General features: G+C 38.1%; 2 protein-coding genes across 3 annotated transcripts; both read right to left on the reverse strand.

The window, feature by feature from the left end:
- On the reverse strand, nt 1–18,035 carry OR51E2 (olfactory receptor family 51 subfamily E member 2). Of its 2 annotated transcripts, none has more exons than XM_019715775.2 (3): nt 17,898–18,035; nt 5,848–6,147; nt 1–4,074 (listed from the first exon to the last, which is right to left on the reverse strand). In XM_019715775.2, exons 2-3 carry the CDS (start codon nt 5,849–5,851, stop codon nt 3,062–3,064), a joined length of 1,017 nt encoding a protein of 338 aa, XP_019571334.2. In that variant the 5' UTR covers nt 5,852–6,147; nt 17,898–18,035; the 3' UTR covers nt 1–3,061. The 2 variants fall into 2 exon arrangements, with proteins under 2 accessions (XP_019571334.2, XP_074191974.1); XM_074335873.1 differs by having other exon boundaries at nt 1–4,077.
- Nucleotides 10,133–18,015, reverse strand: OR51C1 (olfactory receptor family 51 subfamily C member 1). The gene is made up of 2 exons (XM_074335874.1): nt 17,898–18,015; nt 10,133–11,729 (listed from the first exon to the last, which is right to left on the reverse strand). Exon 2 carries the CDS (start codon nt 11,692–11,694, stop codon nt 10,750–10,752), a length of 945 nt encoding a protein of 314 aa, XP_074191975.1. The 5' UTR covers nt 11,695–11,729; nt 17,898–18,015; the 3' UTR covers nt 10,133–10,749.

Genomic DNA, 18,035 nt, shown 5'->3' on the forward strand with positions numbered 1-18,035 from the left:
TCCAAAATACAATCATTTCAACATGTTCTTGACATATAATTGATAATGAGATATTTTACATTCTTTAGTGATTATTGTGGTAAAACATACCTAATGTAAAATTTACCATTTTAACAATTTTTTAAAAATTTATTGGGGTGACAATTGTTAGTAAAATTACATAGATTTCAGGTGTACAATTCTGTAATACATCATCTATAAATTCCATTGTGTGTTCACCACCCAGAGTCAGTTCTTCCATCACCATATATTTGATCCCCCTTACCCTCACCTCCCACCCCCACTCCCCTTACCCTCTATAAACCAAAAATAACAAAAGAACAAGACAAACAAATGAGAAACAGAAACTCATAGACACAGACAATAGTTTAGTGGTTAACAATTTTGAAGTGTACAATTCAGTGGGGTTAAGTATATTCACACTGTTGTGTAACCATCATCACTATCCATTTCTAGAATTTTTCATCATTTCAAACTGAAATTCTGTGCCTATTAAACAATAACTCTTCATCCTCCCTTCCCCCAGCCCCTGGTAACTTCAATTCTACTTTCTGTCTCTATGACTTTGTCTACTTTAGGTACCTCACACTTGGTTTGTTTCCACCTTTTTAGCTATTATGAAAGGTGCTGCTGTGAATATTGGGATACAAGTCTTTAGGTGACTTTTGAAAAATAAAAATCTTAGGGCAGAGGGAAGGGTAGGGGAGACAACAATAGAATATGAATAAGTTGGGCTGTGGTGGGACACAATGAGGGATTTGGGAGCAAGAGACACACACGTTATTAAATTGTTGATCTGGCCATGCCTTTGGGCACATGGAAGTTGGCAGGAGGGTGTGATTGAGGTGGAGTAATGCACTGGAAGATAGAAGAGGATAGAGGTTGTGGGGAGAGACATAAGGTGTTTGACCTCATAAAATGAGGCCTTTGACCTCCTTATTTGGAGTAAGGCCCAATACCTGAATCTCCACTTTTATAGAGCATGGGCATTCATCACTTCGTTTTTGTTGTTGTTGTTGTTTGTTTTTGTTTGTTTGTTTGTTTGTTTTTAGGGAAGTCACCCATTTCTTCCATTCTCTTTCCCTCAGCCCTGGTCTATCAGCATTGATTAGCTGCATGACTTTGGGAATCACAATTTGATGCTTGCAGATACACATGAGGTCTAACAATTAAGTTCACAAACTCATCCTAGAAAAAGTGCTACATACCTCATTACTGAATATCACTATGGTCACCTTCAAAGTACTCCCCTTGGGAAGCTATGCACCGATGCCAGAGCCTAGTCACCCTTCAAAGCAATTTTGGAACTCTTTTTCTGGAATGGCCATCAGAGATGTCATCGTATATCCCTTGATGTCCTGAATGTCATCAAAATGTCTTCCTTTCAATATTTCCTTTATCTTCGGGTAAAGAAAGAAGTCATTGGGGGCCAGATCAGGTAAGTAGGGAGGGTGTTGCAATACAGTTATTTGTTTCCTGGCTAAAAACTCCCTCACAGGCAGTGCTGTGTGAGCTGGTGCATTGTCGTGATGTAAGAGCCATGAATTGTTTGCAAAAAGCTCAGGTTGTCTAACTTTTCCATGCAGCCTTTTCAGCACTTCCAAATAGTAAACTTGGTTAGCTGTTTGTACAGATTCATAATGAATAATCCCTCTGATATCAAAAAAATTTACCAACCTCGTTCAACAAGTTCACGAACTTCATTGTCAGACTTCGTGTGCTAGGAGGGCCTTTCTCCAGGAAAGAGGTTAAGTATCTGAGGTTCCCTCCAAGAGCCCACAGATTAGAGTCTCCTGCATGGTTTATCCCCCCAAATCCCCCACCCAAGATTAGTTCAGTAAAGCTACTGAGGAAACACATAGGCCCAATGATTATAGTCAGATTTCAGCTTCTCATCAGAGGTTGAGGAAAGATGTATTCAGCATCTTTACAGTTGTACAAATAAAGTTGTGAAGGTCAGATAAAACCTGTAAAGCACTTATCTTAATGCCTGGAACACTGTAAGCATTCAAAATATGTTCATTGGCATTATTATTTAGGGTTTAGATAAATTCCCAGGTAACGCATAGTGAACCAACAGAGGTCTGACAATCCCTGGTTTATGTAAATTTTCAGTTTCATTTTCCCCATTTTAAAAGTTGTTCATGTCAAGTAAACAAGACCTCCATAATAAAGAAATGTAGAAAGTAGAAACAAAAGTAAGTCACTAGGAATTTGAGCACATTTTCTTCAAGGCATAGCTTGTTTTACAAGTTTGTTTTAATCGTGTGTCTTTATTTATTTATTTATTTTTTACATGATAAGCACTATAAGCATGTTTCATTTTATAGCAGAGAATTTTAAGACCACATAGTATGGATTATTCCACATAATATCACATTAAGTAAACGGACCATACTTGAATTTATTATTCCTTACTTTTACATATTATGCCATAGGATTGCTAATATGTGATTACTCTAAATAGTGGTATAATTAACTAATATATTTTGTGAAAAACCTGTTTTCTGCACTTAGGGATATTGTATTAGAATACATTTTTAAAAGTGAGATTTCAACATTGAAACATATAACTTTAAAAAAGAGCTTGCTACATATTGCCAACATACCATCAGCTGTGATGTTCAACAATATACATTTCAACACAATCTCCTTTTTTATTGTTAATTTTAATTAATAAAACTGCTAATTTGACTGGCAAAATGCTGCCTAATTATTGTTTTAATATAAGTTTCTTGGATTACTAGTTATGTGGAATAATTTTTTCCTATTTCAAAGCCAATCGTATTTTTTGTCACTCCTTTTTGTGTTCTTTTACTACTTATTGGTGTAGTGGTGGATTTTCTAATATAAACTTTTTATATAGTAAGGATATCAATAACATTTTGACCTATGGAAGGGAATCACGATACCTCCGCAAATTTCACCCCAAGCAGAGGCAGAATTTGGAGGTCAAACCAGAGAAAAGCATTGATATGCTTATAGGAAACTGGAATTAAGCTAGCATTAGTTAATCATTACATCAAACCATTAAGGATAAGGGAAAGTGGGGTGGTAAGGGTCACCTGCCTCCCACAGCCTGAAGATCCTTGTCACAGTTGATCTTGAGCATAGCTAGCACTCGTGTTCTGATCTGTTTGGTTCTGGCACCATAGATGATAGGATTGATCACAGGGGGCAAAAGTAGATAGACATCACCCATGAGAACATGCACAATGGGATCGAGGCTGTTTCCAAAACGGTGTACCACTGAGAGGCCAATGAGAGGCACATAGAAGGCCAGTACCACACTGATGTGTGACACACAGTTTCCAAAGGCCTTGGCCCGCTCTGACTTGGAAGGCAGTTGTAGAACTGTTCGTATAATCAGAACATAGGACAAGGAGATGAACAGGACATCCACACCCATGATCAGCAGAATGGCAGTAAGACCATAGACCACGTTGGGCAATGTGTCTGCATAGGCCAACTTCATCACATCCTGGTGCACACAATAGGAGTGTGAGAGCACATTGGAGTGGCAGAAGGCCAGCCGCTTGATGAGCAGAGGCAGTGGGATAAAGAAGAGGGATCCACGGACCACGGCCACCATGCCAATCTGGGCTGTCACTGTATTGTTGAGCACTGCGGCATGCCGCAATGGGTGGCAGATGGCTATATAACGGTCAAAGGCCATGGCCAGCAGGATGGTAGACTCAATGGCTGAGAGAGAGTGAATAAAGAACATCTGGGCAATGCAGGCATCAAAGGTAATCTCCCGGGAATCAAACCAGAAGAGGGCGAGGATCTTGGGCATGGTGGCAGTGGACAAGGCCAGGTCGATGGCTGCCAGCATGCAGAGAAAGAGGTACATTGGAGCATGTAGGGTGCGCTCCATCCTTATGATAAAGACCACGATGCAGTTTCCAAACACTGCCACAACATACATGGAAAATAGGGGGAAACCGATCCAGAAATGGGCTTCTTCAAGTCCTGGGATACCAATAAGCACAAAGGTGGCATGTGTGAAGTTGCAGGAAGTCATAGCTGGCACCGAGAAGGAGGCACTGTAGAGGGTGAGGTCACACTGGTAGCCTGCTAGGACATGGAGCACAGTCAGAGAGGCCAGTCCTGGAAACCTGAGGACTGAAAGCATTGTAACTTTTCTTCTCTTACTCTGTCCTCCCTCTTCCAAGCCATTTAGGCTCTCCCATAAGCTCTGAAGCCTTCTTTCAAAGGGGAAAGGGACAGCTCAGATTCATTTATCAATCATTACTTTCAAGGGCCATTTCTATTTTTAAAAGGGAACCTGGAAAAAATAATACTTAGTCTTCCAAGTATTGTTTTTTGGAAGACTTCCCAAAATGCAGTCTTCCCAAGTTCCCTCAGACTTGTGTCCATACCTTTATTGTACAGCTACTGGGTGGTTGTTTTTTCAGACAGGTGTTAAGAGATACCATTGGGAAACCTTTCCAGATAGGGCTGTGTCCTCCTCTCCTCTCCTCTCCTCTCCTCTCCTCTCCTCTCCTCTCCTCTCCTCTCCTCTCCTCTCCTCTCCTCTCCTCTCCTCTCCTCTCCTCTCCTCTCCTCTCCTCTCCTCTCCCCTCCTCTCCTCTCCTTTCCTTCAATTATTTATTTATTACATAAGCATTTCCTTTATGACCAACTATGTACAAGGCTATTTGTTAGATGCTGCTGATGCAGAGATTAAACACACATCTTTTGCCCTTCAGATCCCCTTCCAAGGGGTGAAGATAGACACATAACCAAATTATTAGCCTTTTGGGATAAGTATTAGAACTTGTGCAAAGACAAATACAGATTCCCAACTTTGGACCCCAGCTGCTGTCAGAGAATAAAAAGCCCTTTTCAGAGGCAGCTAATGGCCTCCTTCAATGAGATAAAAGATAGCTTGTATTTTGTATACAGCCAAACATCTATGTATCTATCATAGACAGCTTGGAGAGAGAGCTTTAGAATTCCAAACAGATCAGGCTGAAAAGTGTCGGGTAGTTCTGAGGAGGGAGGCCAGATCACTGGGCCTCTGTGTCTGAGAGAAATGGGGCCCAAGTAAAGAAAAGGGCAGGCATGGTGGGTAGCCAGGGGAGCATAGTAACATATTCTCCCTTTCTCAGGGTTTCTTGCCTGTGCTACTGCATTCAGCACTTACAGATATAAGGATTCCTGTTGGCCACAAAGTCAAATACTGTCCTGACGCCACTGTCCACAGAGCATCTTTTCTGCTTTGCTGACAGAAGTCTAAGACTTGTACCATCTTGTCTCCCCAGTTACCTATCCCAGAAGAACGCATGTCTCTTTCCCATGTTGCCTGGTCTTCTGCCTAAAGTGACCCCTGTCTAGACCCAATTTCCACTTCTCTTTGGGTCTGAATGTGGCTGTTGCATTCATACTTCTTGCCTTTCTGGACTGCCAGCTAATGCTCTGGGACACTTATTGTCAGCCCCTGCAGGTGTGGGTGACACACAAGGGCTTCCCCCTGCTCTGCCAGGAGGCAGTTTGTGGGGTCTTTAAAGTTCCTTAGGATGGCAGGAATTTAGGCTGCCCAAACCCAGGTGAGATTTACTCACTTGAAAACAGTGCAGTCCTACTGGAGGGAGAAGTCGGAGAGGGCTTGTCCTTTCAGGCACAGGCTTATTTATAAACCAGGGTCATATTCATGATGCTACCCAGGAGGCACATGAAAACAGGTTGTGGGAGCGTGGACTGAGGCCACTGGGGCATGGCAGGCAGGGGGCAATATTTCCATGTCCTCTTTTATGTCACTCCCACAGGCTTCCCACTGTTTCTGTCTGCGGGGAGGGATAATCACAAAGGGCCGACTGTCTCTGCTATTACTCCCACACTTACCCATATAGGGCTCTTCCCACAATTATCTCCACTCTTCCAAGGACTCAAACTTCCACCATCAACCACAATCAGTGCCTTTCCAAATTAGTGACTTTGCCCAACACACTAGTCAACGTGCGTACGTAGTATATCCTTAGGTTCTAGGAGTTCACATCCTCTTTAAAAACCAAGATGGGTACCAAAAAGTGTAATCTCATCATTCAAAAATAAAGGGATGCATTTCTTCAGCTTTTCATTTCCCATCTTTTCTTTCAGTTGACAGAACAGACCTTGATGTATGGAAGCCACTCTTTATTGCACCTGTGTTACAGAAAGAATAGATAAGGTATATGAGAAAGACAAATACTATATGATCTCACTTATATGTGGAATCTAAAGAACAGAATAAATGAAAGAACAAAACAAAAATAGACTCATAGATACAAAGAACAAACTGATGGTTGCTAGATGGGAGGGGGTTTAGCGGGGTGGGTGATATAGGTGAAGGGATTAGGAAGTACAAATTGGTAGTCACAAAATAGTCATGGGGATGTGAAAAACAGTATGGAGAATGTAGTTAATAACATTGTAAAAACTATGTATGGTGTCAGATGAGTACTAGACTTAATTGGGGGAATCACTTCATAAATTATATAAATGCCTAACCACTGCACTGTACACTTGAAACTAATATAAAATAACATTGAATGTCAACTATAATATATATATATATATATATATATATATATATATATATATATATATATATAGTCATGGGATCTAAAGTACAGCATAGGAAATGTAGTCAATGGTATTGTAATAGCTATGTACGCTGTCAGATGGGTAGTAGATTTGTTGGGGTTATCACTTTGTGAGGGATGTAAATGTCTAATTGTTATGTTGTTTTATACGCCTGAAAGTAATTTAAAAAAGAATAAATGAGATAAAGGCTCTTTGCCTTAGGTCACATAGTAAATTAGTGATAATATCAGTTGGAGAAGCAGGTGTTCTGACTCTATTCACTCACATTCAACAAATATTTATTAAGGGCTTACAATGTAATAAGAAAAATAGACAAAAAACTCAAACCCAAGCCAAAATCAAAGCAAAAACTCCCGCCCTCATGGAGTATACATTTTAGTGAGGGAGACAGACAATAAATGGAGTTAATATGAAAAACCAAATAGGATGTTGAGTCATCTTAAGGAGAAAAAATAAAGGGAAGAAAAATATTAAGGGGGAAGTTGAAGTTTTAAATGAAGTTGCCAGGGAAGTCCTCACATAATGGAGACATCTGAGGAGAAGCCTGAAGGGAGTGAGAAATATATCTATGGAGCTATTTGAGGCAGGCCAATCCAGGAAGAAGCTACAGAAGCTACAAATAAAGTTCCTGAGAAGGGAGTATATCTGGTAGTTTAGAACAACAAGGAGGCCACTGTGCCTGAGCAGAGACTCAAGGGGGAGAAGTAGTGGGGAGATGGAATCCGAGAGGTGATGGGGAATTGAATCATATAGTGCCACATGTTCTGTAGAACATTTAAGGGTTTGCACTTGAACTCTGAATTCAAATGGCCACAACAGCGGTATGTGTCTACTGTTCTGGCTTTTAGGAAGTCTCCATTTCACTGTGAGCTTGCCCACCTTAGTCAGAACATGACATTTGTTCTGCAAACCACCCATTTCAGAAGTGTCCAAATTATCCACCCCCTAGGGGTGGAGTTTACAAGTTTCCAGGATTGTTGGACAGTAAGGCTGTTTATACATTAGTGTGTATGGGGTGAGGTGGGAGAGAAATACCTGTAGAAGTAGTGTGAACATTTTGGCTATCTCATTCTTGAGACTGAAGTTCCTTCTTTCCCTTCCCATTTTTAGGACTCTGAGTACCCCCATCCTTCTTCTCTAGCCCATGTCACTCTTTCTCTTTCTCTTTCTCTCTTTCCTCTCTCCATAGCCTATCTCATGTCATGTGTTCAAACAAACAAACAAACATTCAGTCTGTAAGTCCATTTCATCTGAACTTTTTCAGTTATTTCCAACAGTGAATAAGACATGGTCCCTGGTCTTGAGAGGTGGGCACAGAGTCTACTTTGGGGAGATGGTTACAGTAGATTCTGAATAGGAACACCACGCACGAGAAAGGAGCACCTGGTGCTGCAGGAACACCTGTAAAGGACACCAGACAGACTTGAGAAGTCAGGAAAAAGTCTCTGGAGAAAGGTCACTTCCACGTCAGGAGAAGGGAGCGAGTGAGACGGCTAGAGCTAGAGGTAATAGCTTGTGGGAGGCTTGAAAGTGAGCTAGAGCAGTTGGGGTTAAGGAAATGCAAGTTGTTTGTCGTGCGTGAAGCAATAAGTCTTGCAACGTTAGTAGGGCCACGTCATCAGGTATTTTATTATTTTCACTATGTGGCAGGCCCTGTTTTAGGGTCTGGAGGACAGCATAAATGAAACAAAGCTCTTATTCTTAAAGATTTTACCTTGTAATGGGAAAACAAGAAAATCAATAAACAGATATGTAATATGTTTTTGGGTGGTGAAAGTGCTAGAAACTTAAAACAAGGTGGATAGGGAAGAGACAGGAATTGAGGGAGAGGTGTTGCTGTTATTATTATTATTATTTTATAATGTAATACGGTGATGCTTACGCAGAGACCTGCGTGAAATGAGGCAGTATATCGTGTGGGTATCTTGGGGAAGAATATTCCAGTAGGGAGAACAGCAAGTGTGAAGTCTGATTTTGAAGTTTGACGAGTTTAAGGAAATATTCAGAGGCTACTGTGTGTGTGTAGTAGAGTAAATAAAGGGGAGAGTAGTAGGAGATGAAATTGAGATTAGGGATGAGAGTCAGATATAAGATATAATGACTGATTTTTCCCTGGTTAAGACAAGGTCCCTGGAACATGTTGAACAGAGGAAGTGACATGATCTGTCTTATGTATTGACACAATCACTCTCACTACTGTGGGGAAAATAGACTGTAAAGCAAAAGTGGATGAAGGAAAATCCATCAGGAGACTATTACATTTCAGGTCCAAGATGACAATGGCGGTAGCAGTAGAGGTGGCAAAACGTAGTTGGATTATAGATATCCGTATCTGGAATATCTGGAAGAAAGCGACAGCATTTGCTGTCTCTAGCATTTGCTGGGTGTAGAATGGGAGAGAGAGGTGTCATGGCTAACTCCAAGTCTTCTATCTCAGCAACTTGAAAGGCTGAGTTTCTGAGTTGTGGGAGACTGTAGTTGAGCATGTTTTTTCCTTAATGTGAACATTACGATATGGTTTCTGACACAATGAATCTAACATTATTATTAGACATTCAAGTGGAGATACTGATACATTCAAATGGAGATATTGACACAGTTGGACATGAGTCTGGAGTATAAATATTAATTTGGGATTTGTCAGCATATAGATGGTATTTAAAGCTACAAAGCCAGATGAGATGACCCAAAATGGAAATACAACAAGGAGAAAAAACAAAATAACAAAAACAAAACAGGTCTGAGAACAAAGTCCTGGGACATTCCAGCATTCAAAGATCAGGGAGATGAAGACTAACAATAAATGAGACTAAAAATGTTATTGTTAATCATTCTGAGGATTTTGACATCATCTTTATTACATAGCCAGTAATGTAGTCACTTAATAATAATCTCCTTGTGGATCTGAATGATTACTGCCACTTCTTTGCTGGATCTGATACCAGCTGTAGGGTCCATCTTTACTGAGTGATTCCAATGTGTCACTGAAATATGTGCTTTCAAATTTTGAGAATTAATGGCTATACCCAGGTTGGAAAAAATAATCAACTTGCTGGATTAAACCATTATATGAAATATATGACACAAATCAAAACAGCTGTAAATTAATGACACAAATTATAACTCATTCGCAATCTGTAGTCAACTTTTCAGGTTCTGCTAGGGCAGAAAGTTGATAGAGGGTGGAGAGATATTCTGGAATATGCTTAGTTGAGGAAGAACATCAGGTAGAAATAAACTTGTGAGGTTTGAAGATTTTGTTTTGGGCTTTTCCTCTATAATTTGGTTGAAAATTTGTAGAGGACAGAGTTGTGTCTTTGATTTTATATTTGCTTTTTATGTCCCCCAGTAAAAATTATATAAACTGATATATATATATATATATATATATATATATATATATATATATATATATATATATAGTACTACTGATATATATGTACATATATATAAATTATGTATATATATAATTATATATACATAGATTACATTATATGCAGCAATATAGCATTAAAGTAAAGAATGTGAAGGACCTTGGAGTCAGCTTGCATGGATGTGAAGTGATGGCTTTGTCACTTACTAGCTGTTTAAGTAAGCTACTTAACATTTTGTGCTTCAGTTTTCTCACTGATATTAGAAGTAACTACCTTATCATGTTGTCTGGATATAAAATGTGTTAATATATGTAAAAAACACCTAGAACTATGACTGGTCAAAGGAAATAATAACAAATGTTAGTTAAAATTATTACTACAGTTAGGAAATAACTACCTAACTCTCATAAAGGAGTGATGTTTGTTTATTTATTTATTTATTTATTTATTTATTTATTTATTTATTTTTATAATCTGTCATTCTAACTGCTGTGAAGTGGGTGAACTAAGAAGAGAAAGACTGTTGGCAGGATTAACAACAGTTTAAAGTGAAAGGTGATGGGGAGGAGAAACTCTAGATTTAGGGCTTTTAGGCTTTAGGTTGTTTATCCCTCCCATTCTTATGTCTCTGTCTCCTCATTTGTAAAATAAAGGGATCAAACTAGGTGATATTCTAAATATACCCCAGTCTTAATATAAAATATTTGTTTACTTACCTTCAATGAGTACCAGTTCTGTTTTTTTAATAACATGACCTGATGTAGGTTGTCTCTAGAATTCTATGATTCTATGTGTCTTTGGAATGGAGGATTTTTATTACAGCCCTACGTATCTGTCTGGTCTTCACACTATAGATAATGGGGTTCATGACAGGGGGGATCAGCAAGTAGGTGTTAGCAATCATAGTATGTACATAGGGTGGGGCCTGTTTCTCAAATCTGTGAACAAAGGATAAACTAATCAGTGGAATATAGAAAATAGCAACAGCCCCAATATGGGAGATGCATGTGCTAAAGGCTTTCTTCCTCTCTTCTGGGGATGCAATGCTGAGCACAGTCTTAATAATCAAAACATAAGAAAGGAGGATGAGGATCGAGTCCACCCCAGCAGTGGTGATCAGGGCAGTCAACCCAACTGCACTATTGATCCTGGTGTCTGTGCAGGAGAGCTTCATCACATCAGGGTGGAAGCAGTAGGAGTGGTGGAGCACGCGGCTGCGGCAGAAGGACAGTCTTTTAAGAAGGGCTACCATTGGTGTCAGCGTTAGTGTCCCCCTGATGACAATTACCACTCCAATTTGAGCTATTCTGGAATCAGTTAAAATGGTTGCATAGCTGAGAGGCTTAGAAATGGCCACAAAGCGATCAAAAGCCATGGCCAACAATACTGAGGATTCCATGACAGTGAAGAGTTTAATGAAAAACATCTGTGACAAGCAGGCATTAAAACTGATCTTCCTGGCATCAAACCAGAATATACCCAACATGGTGACCAGAGTGGATATGGACAAGCCGAGGTCAGTGGTAGACAGCATGGAGAGGAAATAATACATGGGTTCGTGGAGGCTGGGCTGAGTGACAATGGCAGAGAGAATCAGACTGTTTCCTGAGAGGGCAGTTATATAGAGAAAGCAGAAAGGAATGGAGATCCAGATGTGGAAGTCTTCCAGCCCGGGAACACCAGTTAGCAGGAAAATTATGGAAGAAGATGTGGTATTCTGGAAGTTGGACATGCTGGATTAAAAGTACAGAATTCCAACATGAAACTCTGCAACAATAAAAAAAGCTACATTTAAAAAATTAAGCTGGTTAAAAACAATTCTATTGAATCTAAATATAACCAAGATGAGTATCTATATACTACATAAATATGAATGGCTCATTTAAATTGATAAAAGTATAGTAAGATTTCAAGTGCTGTAGTAGATTCCATTTAAATTTGTTTTTAAATTTTTAGGTTTGTATTTGCCTCAGCCCACCATTTTTCTTTCCTGGGGACCTTTGCTTGTAGCTATGTTTATACTATGTGATCTTTCCTTTCACTCCTCTACTCATAGGTGACTGGACTAAGTAAAGACACTTTACCCAAGATTGGCCAATTGTATTTTATTATTTCTGGAATTTTTTAAATTAAATTTATTGTGGTGACATTGGTTAGTAAAGTTATATAGGTTTCAAGTGTAAATTTCTATAATACATCACATATATATTGCATTGTATGTTCACCATCCGGAGTCAGTTCTCCTTCCATCATCATATATTTGACCCCCTTTTCCCTCTTCTACCGCTCCTGCCTCTCCCCTTACCCTCTGGTAACCACTAAACTGTTGTCTGTGTCTATGAATTTTTGTTTCTTTGTTGGTTTGTGTTGTTCCTTTGTTGCTTTCTGTTTTATATCCCACTTATGAGTGAAGTCATAGGGTTCTTGACTTTTTCTGTCTAACTTATTTTGCCTAGCGTGATAATGTCAAGATTCATCCATGTTGTTGCAAATAGTAGTATTTCATCTTATATTTTGGCTGAGTAATACTCCCTTGTATATATGTAAATGTTTAAATTGTAACAAAGAGGTAGCAGGTTAGTTTTTTTTTTTTTGTATAGTTGACAAAAGAGAAAAATAGATTGGGGCTATGGAGTAGCAATATTACATCGGCCATAAGTAGAAGGCAGAGACTCTTAGAATAATTTGGAAAGCTGGAAAATATTGAGAAAGAGATACTTATAATACAAGTAACACATGTAAAATGACAATACATGATTTAGGCACCAGTCAGTCAGGCACAGGTATCTACAGTATCTAACATTTACAGTGACACGCACATGGTGTTGCTTTTGGGATAGATGGGGAGTTAGAACAGAGACTTACCATGATAGGGACAGAGGTCTCTGTCAGCACTTGACACAACATGCTGCCATGTTCAAATATATTTCTCTCCTCAATCTGCCTGAAGACTAGTTGTCCTTCAGAACAGATTTTCTCCATTTTGTTAAGACATACTTTTCAAGAGATACTTAATACACTATTATTGTTTTGCTTTGGAAGGAAAGATATAACTTTATGGTAAACATCACGTTCTTCTTTTTTTTTTTTCCCCATCAAGTAGAAAATTGCAAACTAGACTGCAAGAAGGGACCTGGAGAAAAACAGAGATTAGGGCTGTTCCTGGAGAGGGCTCAATCAGTGCGAAGCAGCCAATGTTAAGGTAACTGTTCCTCAGGGGAACCTAAGTGTTCCCAGGCCACACGGGTTCACCCAGATAGAGTGTCACCTGAAGGGTTTCCTAAATAAATATTAGTTTAAAAATTGGGAAATTTTTAAATGGAAAATTAGAGAAAAATGTGTTAATTTACATGATTGACCAAATAAGTAAACTATAACTTGAGACTCTAAAGTTAAGAGTAACAAGAGTATCCTTAGGGAACCAATGAAATTACTGTGGGAAATGTATTATTAAGCCTCATAACAGAAATGACAGTTAACAGAAGGGGAATGTTCATTAAGAAAGGGAACATTTTTTTTTGCATTACTGCCAGTGATTGTTTACTGAATGTCATGAATACAGCTGACATTATACACAAATGAAACCTTACCAAACTGGCACGCATTTCACAATGAATTGTGAAAAATTAAAAAGTAAATATGTTCTATTAGCACTTTTCATAAATAGATTGATTTCTGAAAAACATTTTTATTAATTATACTTGGTTTTTAAAAACACATGTTGATCAGAAGGACAAACTAAAAATGTATTTGTTAGATGAACGACATGATAATTTAAAATTGTAGGTTCACCTCTGATTTTCCACAAATCTTTGACCTGTTTATTTATTATTAATTCATAGAACCTAGTACTCCATTTTTGAAGTTAACAACTTCCTGGGGTTAGTAGGGGGTAGAACAATTATGAAATAGGGAACATTTCAATTCTGTGTACAAAGGTTTGGGGTATTTGGAGAAGACTATTCAGGAAAATTAATGCTTGAAAGACTTTTACGTTTTGTGTAAGTTGAGATGAAGTATTCCCAGGCTTTTAGAATGGCATATGTAAAAAGTGTTGTTGTGCCAGAATGAACTTATAATTTCTTTCTTTGCTTTTGCCATATAACCGCAGAGACATTTACTGAGCACCTACTTTGTGCATAATGCTATGTCAGAAGTCATGCACAACATGAACAAAACCCCTCTTAAAGAATTTATAATCAAGTGAGGAACAAAGATTAGCACTGTTTATAAATAACTTTAATATCTAGTGTACAGTGATGAATAATAAAAATGGTTTTGGTAGCACAGAAAGCATTCATATATGTTGATTAATTCTGGCTATCACAATGTTTTTCATGATGATTATCATGATAATATGCAATGATTGAGTTGGAAGTTTTGTTATTGAGTTTTAGGAAATTTTATAAAAGATCAGTTTTTTTTTTTTTTTTTAAATAAATTGTTATCTGAACAATTTCTCTTGCATCCTAACTTCTTCATGACCCCGTTACATTATTTCATTAATTCAAACAATTTAGCCATTGCTCATTTTAATTCTTCTTGTCAGTTTTTTCCTTCCCTTTCTGGCTGAAAGAGTGAAGAAAAACATAGAGCATAAGTTGAACAATCTGTGCTGAGCCTTGCAGAAGAGAACTCCCTTAAATTCCTTCCTTTCCATTGCTCTACAGCCGTATCTTCTTGCATCCTCTCCTCATCCACACTAGGGTCAGACATAGGGGATTCTTTATTCCCTTTCAGAGCCAATAACTTCACCTAAGCTCTTGATCATCCATCATAAACACTTAGTTCGTTTTAATATTGAACGGGAGCTCACTGTGTATTGTGTCAACACTAAGGATATAAAGGAAGTAAACTAACAGTGGTTTGGTGCCTGAGAAAAACCAAAGAGGTTGCCAGGGCCTCATTTTTATATGGCTGAAAACCTTATGAAAATGCGAAATGAAAAATTACCAATTTTGAACACCTACTACATGCCAGGTACTGTATTAGGCACATATCAGAAGAGTAAGACACAAAGAAATACTGCTAGTTGCAGCGTGCACAAGGATACGATGTTTCTAAATGGTAAGACAGAAATGGTGTGGAGTGACAGATTCTGAGTATGTGTATACAAGAATGTGTCTCTGTGTTTGTTAAGAATTATTAGTTCCAAGAAATCTTAACAGAGTACATGAAATGTCATTGTATAAAGCTTTGATAAATGGGTGAGTTCACAAGGATGAAAAGCCGGAAAAGTGTGCTTTTGACATAGATAAAGATGTGAGCAGAGACTGAATGAAGCAATAACAAAATACAGTTTGTTGGACAACTACAAGAAAATTGATATGCTGGAGTCTTAAATGTGAACTGAAGCAATTGACAGGGTCCACGAAAAATCTTGCATTCCGTGGAAAGGATAAGGAACTTAGATTTCAGTTGCAGGGCATCATGAGCCAGGCATTTCCAAATATTTTATGAATAAGTAAACAAATCATTCTTCATCTCTTCTAATTTAACTCCAACAACATTCTTTTCCTTCTTTAGTAACTTATTTTGTACGATTGGCTCCCTTTTGGCATTCTACAACACTCAAGTTTTACCCTCACCCGTTAATGAAAGCTTCCCACTTTTCTGTAGGTATTTTCAACACACATCCAATGCAACCAAGATATATTGACCACCTCTCATAATCGGACACTGTGTTTAGCTAGTGAGGGCAAAAGACACAAACCCTGTTTCTCCCTCCATTTCCAGCCATATATTTTATGACCAAAAAAATGTTCTTGGAAAATCTGCTTTTATTATTTCTTTACCTTCAGTAATAGTCTGGATTCTTTCTCTAGCGACTTGCAGAAAAATGTCCAACTAATGTCACCAATGACTTTATAAATAACAACTCCAAATTTTATTTTCAGATTTGTTTCATTCACCCTTATCTCAGTTTTTTTCAATGTCAACTATCTCCTCTTTGAAACTTTCTTCTTTATTACCATCAGTGATATTCTGTGGGCTTCCACCCCTGTTTACAAAACAGTATTTTTATTCTCTGTCTTTTAACTGTGGTGTTCTTTAGGAGTCTGTTTTTCTTCCAAGAAGTCTTTCTACTTTTCATGCCCTCCATATACCCTCCTTGGGATATCTTAGTTATTCCCATGACTTTAAATAGCATTTATATCCAGATGACTCCCAAATCTGAAATCTAATTATGGCCTCTCCTGAGTTCTATATTTCAAAAGTTGACAGAATTTTTAAAGCTGTGGCAAAGTTTCTGGGCTTAAACTTGAAGGCAGTAATATATTGTGAAGCTAGAATGAGGTGCTCAAATGAACAATTTAGAAAAATAACTGGTAGCAGTTCAAAGAACAAATTAAAGCTTAGTGCCAGTGAATAAAAAGTGAATAAAATTTTTATTTCCCCCTGAAGGACCTCTTCATCCATAATCCCTCAGCTACCTCAGTCTCAATATGAGCCAGAGAGTATTTCCCCTATTCCAAAACTGGCTCTCTTTCCTATGCTTTATTTAGTAGTAAATGCCACCAAACTCTAACATATCATCTAATTAGAATTACCTTCCTCATGCACACAGACATACACACATTCTTCTCCCCCTCTCTCATTGCCTATATACAAATATTCATTAAATTTTTATTGATTCTACTTCTGAAATGTCAAAAACTAGACCCTCATGATGTCTACATATGAAGGCTAAGTAATGGAAATCTGGGTGGTAGTGAGTACTTGAAGCTATATTTCTTTGCATTTTTTTTACATCAACAAATGTAATTGTTCATATCAAACAACAAAGGGGGACTAATGGATATCCTTAGTGGGAGGCACAATAATTCTGCTACGCTACTCTTTTGTGCTGCCATCACCCTCAAATCTGTTTAATTCATCCTCTTCTACCCATGAACAACCTTCATTTTCTCTTGTGAGAAATAAACTGCAGTCTCTCAACTAATTTTCCTGTCCACTTAGATCATAATAATGCTCTACTTTTATTGCACAGTTACGAGCTGTAGCTTGTGGTTATATCCTTAACTGATGAATGAGACCATGTGTCATTATCACTATTGTCCAAGCCACTGACAATGTCATGGTTATAGTGTGTGACTGATCTGGATTGAGATCCTTGTTCAAACACTAATTTTGAGACCTATATAGCAATAATAATAATAATAATGATAATAATAACATATTACTCCTAACAATAGCTACCATTTATTAGAACTTGTTCTGTGAACATTACTGTGCTAAGCACTTCATAAACATTTTCTTTTAATTCTTAGTACAACACCATATGGCAGGTATTATTAAATTCAGTTTAAATTCACTTTCTGATAAAGAAACTGAGTATCAGGGAGTTTATTAAACATATTTAGGATCACTCATAACTAGTGAATGTCAGAGCTGGGATTCTAAATCCAGTTCGTTTTAATTCCGATGCTCACGCTCTCAAGACCTATTGCGTCGCCTGCAAGTAACGTAAATTTTCCTCATCTATGTGGTAGAATATGCACTTTGCCTCAAACAGTGCCTGGCATGCAATGGGTGTTCAAAATGTTTTTTTTTATTTTTTTATTTTTATTGTTGTTGCTGTTGTTACTTTAAGTAAGAATCACTGGGCTTAGAAATGAGGTTTTCAGCTCCTGACAACATCTTTGGTTTTCCCAAGCACCCAACCACACTAACCATGAAAAATATATTAGTACACTGATTAAGTCATTTGACTAATGAACAACCAGCTATCCAACCAACACCAGACAGAACAAAATGCCTATTCTTTACTGATTTCCTGAGAATAAATAATTCTACAAATTCTACCATCTACCCCAGTCCACCACCTCACTATCTAATCTAATTTGGCACAACGTGAGGAAATTCTTCCCTGTGCATAAGAAAGCTCAGCTCATTCAGTCGAGTGTTTTCAATGAATAAAACAATTTTACTTACAGAGCCCATACAGCACTTCTGTCTGTCCCTCTCGCTGACTCAGAAGGCTGAGGAGGCTTTAGATTCCAGGGAAGATCCGAGCTTATGAGACTTATTCCAGCTTGGTTGGAGACAGTCACAGAGCTGAGAGGCCAGTTC

This window comes from Rhinolophus sinicus, linkage group LG06 (genome assembly GCF_036562045.2).
Source record: "Rhinolophus sinicus isolate RSC01 linkage group LG06, ASM3656204v1, whole genome shotgun sequence".
Classification (NCBI taxonomy): Eukaryota; Metazoa; Chordata; class Mammalia; order Chiroptera; family Rhinolophidae; genus Rhinolophus; species Rhinolophus sinicus.